Raw genomic sequence first — 11,030 nt, forward strand, 5'->3', positions numbered from 1 at the left:
AATCTCACTGGATATTCACATCCCAACCCCACGCCCTGCCTAGAAAACCACAGTGAAAAACTTCTCTAAAGCAAATTTCACACTTCTCAAAACTGAGGTGAAATCCTTCAAAGCCCCCAGGCCTGTGGAAAATACGGCCCAGACCACAGAATCCTTTATAAATGCATTCTATCAACACCTTCAGGAATGCATGGATCATGCAATCCCAAATAAAACCAAGACACAATCCTACAAAGGCAGACGTCCTGCCTGGTGGACCCCAGCCATAAACAAACTATACAATAGAAGGAGGAAGCTACTACATGATAGAGCAAAATCCCAAAAAGGGAAGGCATCTCTGATCAGTATTAGCAAAAAACTACGGGCACTCATAAAATCGTCTAAGGCCAGCTTCGAGAGAAAAATTGCACAGGACACTAAGGATAATCACAAGGCTTTCTTTAGTTATGTTAGGAACCTGGGTGGGAATTCCCAGATATGCTCAGAATTAGTCCAAAATGACAAAAAATACACCGAACCCACAGACATTGCCAACATCCTAGCTGACAGGTTCAGTGCAAACTCCCCCCCCCCACCAAAAGGGCGAATATCTATCCCAGCAGAGTGCTGACCCCCTGACATCTCAGATGCTCAGGTAAGAGCCGCCCTCTCCAAAGCATAAAACACAGCATCAATGGGACCAGATGGTGTCCCAGGCTGCATCCTACATGAGCTCCAAGAAGAGCTAAACCCAAACATAAAACTACTGTTCAATCTCAGCCTTACTACAGGATATGTACCCAAAGAGTGGCATACAGCAACAGTAGTCCCTCTCCACAAAGGTGGTGCCTCAATGGATCCTGGAAACTATCGCCCCATAAGCCTGACTAGCTTGGTCTGCAAAGCTATGGAAAGGATCATCATGGACCTCAGAAATAAAGATATTGGGGACCTACAGACACTGGATCCTACCCAGTTCAGCTTTGTTAAGGGCAGATCCTGCCTCTTAAACCTGGTCGATTTCTTTGAAACAGTCACCAAGGCCATTGACGAGGGGAAGGTGGTCCACACAGCCTACCTGGACCTCGCAAAAGTCTTCGATACAATATCCCACTCGGGCATTATAGATAAGCTCACCAGCTTAAATATAAACCCCTATGTCACTAGATGGGCTGCAAACTGGCTCAAGGACAGAACCCACATGATTAGAATTGCTGGAGCCATGTCAGACACCAAACCAGTTACAAGTGGTGTCCCACAAGGCCCAGTCCTGGGACCTCTCTTGTTCGGTATATATTTTTCGGAGGTACAGGCAAACACGGAAGGACTGTGGCTGACCAAGTTCGCAGATGACTGCAAACTGGGCGCCATAATCGACTCTCCAGCCGACACAAGCATCCTCCAAAATTGCCTCATAGAAACAGACAACTGGTGCCAGAGCCGTGGCCTCAAGCTAAACGCCAAAAAGTGTATAGTCATCCCCTTTGGCAAAAACAAAGTGCCCACAAATTACAACATAGGTGGTAATCCATTAAGTACAGAAGAAGTAATTAGGGACCTGGGGACCCAAGTTGATAGCAATCTCTCATTTGACAACCACGTGGCCAAAGTGGTTAGAAAAACATTTTATATAGCCCACCTAATCATGAAGGGATTCACATCTAGATCAGGGGAGGTCATCGTGCCTCTTTACTCATCCCTCATCAGGCCCATAATTGAGTACAATGCCCCTTTTGGGATGTACCTTACCAGACACCTGCAGCAACTGGAAAGACCCGAAAAGTACCTCACCAAGAGGATCAAGGGGCTCAAACAGATGCCGTATGCTGCCTGGTTAAAGAAACTCCAGCTCTACTCAGTGGCATACCGCCTGCTCAGAGGCGATCTGTGCCTGAAGTATAAAGCCATGTCCAATCTGGAATTAATGGACAAGCTGCACCTCGGAAAATCCAAATCCCATCGAGCTACACACTCGAGAGACTTGAACCTCAGCACTGAAATAAATAGGACATGCTGGAGGGACAGATTCATAACCCAGAGGCTCCCTTCACTCTGGAATAAAATCCCAGTCCAGGTTAGGCAGAGTCCCTCATTGACTCTCTTCAAGAGGAATCTTGAGAGTGGATGGGAGATCGTAGGTTTACCCGGGTATCACTTCTGTTAGAGAGGCACAGTATACTAACCTCGAAAAAGGGCATAGCAAAATTAATTTAAAATGGGTGGCGAAAGCCAAACACACTCTGGCTAGTCTTATAAATGCCCTAGGGCAGATAGCCTAGTATGAACCTATGAACCTATGAACCTATATATATATATATATATATATATATATATATATATATATATATATATATATATATATATATATAGACATATATATATATGGAAAGAGAGAGAGAGAGAGAGAAAGAGAGAGAGATTCTCTACAGCTGCACATCTAGAAAAGAAAGGGGAAGTCACTAAAATAAAGAAATCACTGATGATGCACACCAGCAATGATTTTCTATGAAAAACAATGATAGGGGAGTTTAGCAGTGTAGATTTAAACGTGGCTGGTTGAACCCTCATCCGGTAGGCAATCACTGAGGTGCAGGGAATCCTGGCAAGTAAGTTGTACAGAAGAAAACCAAGGACTGAGAGATTGCTTTTGAACTGGGCTGATACTAAGCAACAAATCTCTAAACTAGGCCATGGGGATGACAGTCTGAATCAGGAAATACTTTTATTAAAAGGGCAGGCCCTTGTTATAGTTGATTTTCTCCTTAGGTGGTAGCTGGATACCCTAACCAATCAGATTAGGCATAAAACAACCAGACCTCATCAAAATCATTATATTTTGACTCTTAGCAAGTCTTAACCAGTGGCACTTCAAAGAGGTTGATAAGCCAACAATCAAAAGGTCAAAAGCGTAAAATGTGACTTGGTAGTTGATGATATAGGAGTGTTTTACTATGCTTCAGTAAATGTATGAAGTGTGACAAATTGATGGAGTATTAAAGCATTTTCTAGAAGAATTGCACAACTATAACTACAGTGCAAGGCAGATAATCTGCACACAAAAAGCATTTGTTAAGCTTTCACTTACAGTGCTGTGTAATTAAGCAGGTCACCATTTTGGTCAGCCATAGGGCTCTTTTTCTACTTGAGTGTTTGCCTCCTTTCCCTGTAACTTAAGTAAACTGACTCTTACATTAAGAACTATAATACTTACTTTATAGCTTTAGGACACCTTAGGAAACCTTGTAAACTGCAATAGCCCTGCTACGTTCCCTTCGCTGTGCTTGGGCTCTCTTCGCTCCCCTCCCTGCCCCCAATTCCCTCCCACCTCAGTACCTCTAAATTTATAGTACTATAGCCACTCCCCCACTTTCTAGATCCTATCTGCTTTCAACTGAGATAATTCCACCCACCCCCAATCTTCTACCTACATTTCAATAACACCTATTAGCTTTTATCTGGCATTCTCCCATCCCCCTTCCAGTACCTTTCCCTCACCAATCTATCTTCTGGTGTTGCATCACCAGGTAAAATAGTTCTCTAACTCACTAGCTGAATCACAGATAATGATATACTCCTCTTTACTACCCCTCTTGTTCTTACCATACCTCCTTACCTTGTATGAAAACCAGTTTCTCACGGGATTTCAGGTCCCGAAAGGCCATAGTATCACCTCAGCTGTAAATCCTCCCACCTTCAACCATACTTACAGTACCAGATCCTGTCCAACATCTTGTTCAGTCTATCAACATCTCAACCCCAGGCACTTTAGCTCTAGATCCAAACACTACCACAAACTAATAAACAAATTCCTGAAGTTCATTACCAAGTATAGATTTAATCTAATACTTGGTGGTGTCATTCACCCTAACCCTGGCCCACCCACTTTAGATATACATACCCCCTCTACTTGCAATCTAAGCTACAAACCTACAATTAATAGGCCAACTAACTCTCTCTTAGCCTGTCATCTTAATATTAGAAGCATTAATAACAAGGTACATGAATTGCATGCACTTCTGGATGTCCACTCCCCTGAGATTCTCTGTTTATCTGAAACCTGGTTAAAACCTAACACTACAGACAATAAAGTGTTGCCACCTGGGTACAACCTGCACAGGATGGATCATGCTTCGAGGAAGGGGGATGTGGTAGCTGTACTCTATAAATCTGAGTTGAATGTCACCATAGATGTAATACAACCACCTCAGATTAATAACTCGGAGATTCTTGCCACCAATTTGCAACTTAATAAAAATAAATGCATTAATATCATCTGTATGTACATAACCCCAGGTATATATCTACACTTGAAGATATCCTGCACTGGCTTTCATGTTACTGCCCCCAAGAAACCCTACTACTTGGAGACTTTAACATAGACTGGGGCACCTGTTCCTCAGAATCCCCAACCACCCATATTAACCTGCATGCATTTACACAAATCATATCCACCCCTACCAGGATAGGTAAACCCAACCAAAAAGAAAGCATACTTGACTAGGTACTCATAAATATTCACCCCAACTGTACACCGCTGGTACCCTCTCTGATGGCCTAAGTGATCACCTTCTCACATATGTAATTAAGCACAAAGCCATTAATTCCCAACAACCCTTACTCAGAAAGGTTAGAAACAATATAAACTTTGACCCTGCCAAATTGCAAACAAGAACTAAACTCATGTAATTGGTCTATTCTAAAACACCTCCCCTTAGAGGAAGCGGTAGCATACTTTAACAACAAATTCCTTGAGATCCTTGATTTGCATGCACCTGTTCGTTCAAAGAGAACAAAGTCAAAATCTGCGCCATGGCTTTCTAAAGAGTCTAAACTCAAAATTATCCTTAGAAACAAAGCATGGGTTTTATGGCATTCTTCTAAAGACCCCCAAGATCACATTAAATACAGGCAATCCAGGAATGAAACTAAAAGTACATTTTACAAGACAAAAAACAATACTACTGTAATTTACAGACAGTAAATCAAAATAACCCTCAGAAGTTTTGGGCAGGTTTAAATAATCTACTACATCCTGGACAAACTTCATCCCCAATCCCTGCTGCTACTATTGATAAAACCCCTGAAGATGTTTCTGACAGTTTTAACCGATTCTTTACTGAGACAATTCAAGCCCTAGCTAGCCAACTACCTCATAGCTCCCCTGGTCCTGAAAGTAGCACCCCTAGAAACCTATTCACATTCAGCTTCCAATCAGTCACCACTTCACTTATCCGTACCTTGATCAAAAAATTAAAACCCACTACACTTTCTGCTGATCAACTCCCTGCCGAGTACCTACAAAAATCAGCTGATGCTATTGCTTACCCCGTCTCAATACTAATCAATCGAACCATAGTAGAACCTAAAATTCGCACCATCTGAAAAATATCCTATGTAATCCCACTTCACAAAGGAGGCAGCTCTACTGAATTCTCCAGTTATAGGCCAATAGCTATACTCTCTCCACTTGCAGATTATGGAAAAATGTATTCATAGACAACTTATACACCACCTAATCCAGAATCACCTTATGGCAGACACTCAGCATGGCTTCCATCCTCATCACAGCAATACTTCAGCCCTCCTAGCCTTTACCAACACCATAAACCATAATCGCAACAATAATTATATATCCTCAGCCCTCTTCTTGGATCTTTCCAAGGCATTCGATATGGTTGATCACCAACTTTTAATCCACACCCTGCAAACATTCTGTCTAGATACTAGAGTGCTTCAATTGTTTCAATCCTACCCGAATGGTCGACAGCAGGCTGTCCTCTGGCAGAACAAACTCTCTAACCTTCTACCTAACACCCTTGGAGTACCACAAGGCTCTATACTAGGGCCCTTGCTGTTCTCCATTTTCATTAACAACCTTTATACTGTCATCCCAAAAGTCAGCTGTATCCAATATGCTGATGACTCTATTCTGATTTGCTCGGCCACATCCCCAATACAGTTATGGTCAGCTACCCAGACCACCTTTAATACAATAGAAAACTGGCTTTCTGAGCTTCATTTGATCCTAAATCCTCCCAAAAAACTAAAATGCTGTTATTTTCACCAACACGTAGGTCTACCACTTTCACCTTTACCATAAATTCAAATGATGGCACAATAATCTCCTCTGACCCCTCTACAAAGCTATTAGGTGTCATCATAGATAATAATCTAAAATCCGACCTACATGTTAACCAAACTATCAAAACCATCAATAAAAAACTAGGGTCACTTTACAGAATAAAATCCTTCCTAACCCCTCCAGCTAAAATTGCCATAGTTCGCTCTCACCTTCTTTGAACCCTTCTGTATGCATCCCCTCTACTCTCGAATTTAAACAAAACTGTCCTTAACAAACTCTCAACTTGCTACATCCACATTTCCAGGTTTGCTACTGGGCTGCCATTTAGGACACATCATTGCATCAATCTAAACCAGCTTGGGTGTTTTGAACTACCCAGCCAAATCCAGTATAACCAACTGATTATGGCCTATAAAATCCTCTATAATCCAGACAATACTCCTGCACTTAAAAATATTATCACCTCCTATAACAATCCTAGACTGCTTCGATTCTCTGACAAACTACTAATTCAGACTAGCAAAATTAATAACACAGCCAGTGTCTCTCTCTTTGCAAACTCTGTAAGTAGATCCTGGAACTTTCTTCCAGCTGATATTACCTTACTTTCCACCTTAGGTCAATTTAAAACTAGACTCAAACAACATTTGTCACTTAACTGGCTATGTCACTGTATCAAGCCTGGCTAACTCTCTCTAGAATGTGTAAAAATCTGTTAACCATCTTACTGTGTAATTTAATTTAATCCTGACTTACGCTCAGGATTAACGCTAACCTGTGGAACTTGTTTAACTTGCTTACTTATGTAATCTCTGTAAATAGTCTGTTTGTAATATGTAATGCTGGTATTATGTAATGCTGTATCTGCTTACCCTTGGAGCTTTTCTCCCCGGGCCGCCGCTGAAAATGGACATGTATCCAGTCGGACTATCCCGGTCAGCAAATGTAAAAATAAAATAAATAAAAATTAAAATAATCTGTATTCCAGCACTGAAATTATGTTTTATTCTAGACGAGACAGAAGTCTCAGTGCAGTCTGTTTTTGAAACCTTTCATAGAAGGATAATTCACTCACTTCATCTTGTCTTGCTTTAGTAAGTAAGTAACCAGGGAATAGTAATTCTTTAGATCAGTCAGGAAAATTTTGTGAGATTAGTTAAGTACTGATTTCCTGTATCTGTGTAAATCTATTCATCTGTGTTATTTTAATATTTCCTGTGACTGAAACTCTGTTGTTTATTGTGAATAGATATTTAACATTTTCATGTTCTTTTATTATTTATTATTAAATATAGTTAAACCTTTCATTGTGGCTGGTCTTTTAGACAATGTTTTAACTTTTGAGAATAGTTATACCTTTTTGGTGACACTGTGGCTGCTCCTGGAAGCCTTACTGCACTGGTCAAATGCTACCATTTGTATTAACATTAATTTCACTCAGTATAATTTCATTACTTTTAAGAGCCTTAGAGTAGCTGACTTTGGAGTTTCCTGGTGGCAGTAACTACCTTATAGTCTGGATAGAGGGACATGGCTAGTAAATCTGTGCCAGCCTTTCCCAGGTGTGTGTGTGTGTGTGTGTGTGTGTGTGTGTGTGTGTGTGTGTGTGTGTGTGTGTGTGTGTGTGTGTGTGTATGTGTGTGAAAATCAATTCTCAAAGAGTCTGTGTGTCAGCTACTTGAAGCAGGGATACACGGCAATGGTTTCACAGAGAGGGTGGTGCAGGACTTGGCCTGGGACACTCGGCTGAGAACTAAGCTCTATAGCTGTGTCAGTGAAGAGTCTTACTGGGGGCTAGATAAAGAGAGAGAGAGAGAGGGGGAGACCCAGACCCTAGAGTGAGTGTGTTCCTTGTGTGCTCTTAATGACAGTTGTGCTTGGTACAGAGAGCTGCATCTGGAAATACTACATTTATCTATCTTTGTTCCAAGTGAATGTCGCTCATTGGTGTCAGTAGTAAGGATTCAGAATCCTTGATTACAGGCCCAGAGGAGAACATCACAACCTACACAAATCAAGACATTTTTACCTCAGTGCACATTGTAAAAAGACTTGTTTTTTATCTCAGTGCATACTATAATCAGATTTTTTCGCCTGAGTGGCTAAATTAATCAAACATTTTTTCACCTCCATGCATACACTAACCAAACATGGAAGCACGTTGTTGTGGCTTCCATTATTATATTTTCTAAAGCAACATCTGCTTTGACACTGCTTACTGTGGACCTAAAGTGCACTATACCTATTGACAGACTTCTTTTGATTTAATTTGTGAGCCAGCACTTCTTTTTCTGACGCATAAATATCTATGTCCTCTAAGGATGCCTCAATCTTTTTAATGTGAGTTACTAAATTACTTATTTCTCAGTACAAGTATTTATCTCTCTCTAGATCATGTGTCAGAAAGACTATGGCTTGGCACATACTTCTGACTCTTTTTTCAATTACTCTATATATTTGTCTTCCACACCAGTGGACCCAATTGCCTATAGGTTCAGTCCTGTATCAGGATTGTGAGAATGGCAGTAAGCAAAAATTACACCTGACATTTTTATAGTGAAGCTATTACCTTTAACAATAGACATAATTATTTATTGCCACTTACTCAGTTCATTTAATGTAGCATTATTGTGTCTTACTTTGCCATCAAAGTCTAAGAGATGATTACAGTAGTACTATTTGGTAGAACTGTTCTTCATTTATTTATTCAACTGTCTCACAAGACCAGTACTATACAGATGACTTTAACAGACAGGACATTGTGCAAGAAAGTGATCAAGAGTTATATTTGTTTCTAATATCCCATCTTTACAATCATTCATTCATTAGGTTAGTAGCTTTCAAGAGCTTAATGTCCATTTCTTATCTTTCTTTGCATAATCCAGTTCAATAATCATCTAGAAAAGGCTGGTGTAGCAATGCCAAATACGATGGTTTCCTTCTAAACTTCAGACTCTAGTTTCAGCAAAATCACTTTGAATTCACTTCCCATTAAAAGTATCAAATCATACATTATATTTTCCATGAAGACTGACTTCTTTTAAGGAATATAAAGAGAATGAAAATCCACTATTCAAGTCTGTTTAGGAAAATCTTCAGTATATGTTCCTTCTGTCCATGCAGTACTGATGAAAGTCTTCCCAATAATTTATTTATTTATTATATTTATTTATTTTATTTTTATTTTACATTTGCTGACCGGGCTAGTCTAGCTGGATACATGTCCATTTTCAGTAGAGGCCCAGGGAGAAAAGCTCCAAGAAATCATACATAGTTAAAACAGAAGTTATTACAGATATTATAAAACAGCAAGCATTACAAAAGCCAATTATAATAAAAATTTTTTTTTTAATGCTTTAATTTAATGCTGTCCTCTGTTTCTAGAATGATATCCACTCTTCACTAGGTACTAATAATGAGTTAAAAGTGCTTCACGGAACTTAAATTATGTGATAAGTATATGATATATCCTGTAGTGATGTAGCATCAGGCTCAGTGGGCCCAAATAAGAAACTTACAACTCCTAGCCAGCTTACTAGTGTAGGACGTATATACCTGATACCTGGGCTGTGAAATGGAGTCTGAGTAGCATCTGCAGTGCTGAAATCCATCAATGCCAGCTCTCCTATCTGTAGGGAGAGGGAGAACTCCATTGGAGTGACATTCCTCTACCTCAGTAGCAAGACATTCATGCTGCTACTGTACTTATATACCTGTAGACATATAAGCATAATCTCGAGAGCACCATAAGCTGAGCATGAGTTAAAGCACACATGCATACAGCCTACTTGGGTGCATTGCATGGACTTCAAGGCCTAGGTAAGAGGTTTAAAAGTTAACCCTTTGCCAGAATCCCCAAACTCTAATGGAATCTTTGTTCCACTATGATGTACCCATAGGTGCATTCATCCGGGCATCACTAACTTCAGTGGTGATGATGATGAGGACTTTATGTGACTATTTCTGTTTTGAAAAATTGGAGAAGTAAAGCAAAAGTATAAGAAATAAATGAGCGTGTAACTATCACCTGAATGTTGTAAGGGTAGAAAGTGATGTGCTTAATTTTAATAAACTCTTTTGGATTACACATGTAAACAAAGTGTGACCAAATGCATGTTTTTTTAATTGAAATTGTTAAATCAAACAGAACACTGGGTGTGTATGTGTGTGTGTGTGTGTGTACGCGTGTGTGCGCATGTGTGTGCATGTGTGTGTGTGTGTGTCTGTGTGTATGCGTGTGCGCGTGCATGTGTGTGTGTGTGTGTGTGTGTGTGTGTGTGTGTGTGCTTGTGTGCGTGTGTGTGTGTGTGTGTGTGTGTGTGTGTGTGTGTGTGTGTGTTTATCTGTCTGAATATACACTTATTTAAGAAGCAGTATTTGCATGTTGTATTAATGCTCAAAACTTCACACGTGGAGGACTTCAGACTCTACAACCTACCATGATGAGTACAGGCCTCGCACCGCCTGCTGCTCTGGTGCCCATGCCACTGGTCCTTCATAGCGACACTCTTTTCCTCCACAGACTAGGCTGCAGATGAGGTGAGCTGGCACAGCCTTGATTAGGTTCTCCTTGGCCACAGAGTAGGAAGGCTGTGGGATGGGTACTTGTGAGTTCATATCGCAAAGAAGGTAACTGCTTATCACACTCAGTGGGACATCACACAACACCATATCCTGTTGAAGAAAAAAGTGTAGTCCAAAACATGGCTGTAACCTTCAAACAAGGGACGTGTAGCCTAAGGAAGACATGAAAATTAAATGAGTGACTTGTAAAATGTCACTTTATACACCAAAATCATTATCTGCTCAGAAAAGAAATGTATCCCATGAAGTAGTTAGCTTAGTGAGCCTCAACAAAAATATAGTACATCTGATGGTAAAAGATTCATTTTTTACAGAATCTCAAAATGTTATTCAAGGCCTGACTGAACATTAATTTAATTGATTTATGGTATTATAAAGTGGATCA

The 11,030-nt window shown here is 40.2% G+C and overlaps 1 protein-coding gene across 1 annotated transcript in view; it reads right to left on the reverse strand.

Moving 5' to 3' along the window:
* Positions 1–10,784, reverse strand: part of LOC122815404 (protein tyrosine phosphatase domain-containing protein 1-like) — a 728,693-nt gene extending 717,909 nt beyond the window's left edge. The window contains exon 1 of the mRNA XM_044087871.1: positions 10,500–10,784. Within this exon, the coding sequence (XP_043943806.1) occupies positions 10,500–10,732 (233 nt within the window). The 5' untranslated portion in view covers positions 10,733–10,784. The remainder of the gene's footprint in view (positions 1–10,499) is intronic.
* Positions 10,785–11,030: the final 246 nt, after the last annotated feature.

The sequence above is a fragment of the Protopterus annectens genome, chromosome 11.part0 (assembly GCF_019279795.1).
Source record: "Protopterus annectens isolate FY-2018-M chromosome 11.part0, PAN1.0, whole genome shotgun sequence".
In the NCBI taxonomy this organism is placed as follows: Eukaryota; Metazoa; Chordata; order Ceratodontiformes; family Protopteridae; genus Protopterus; species Protopterus annectens.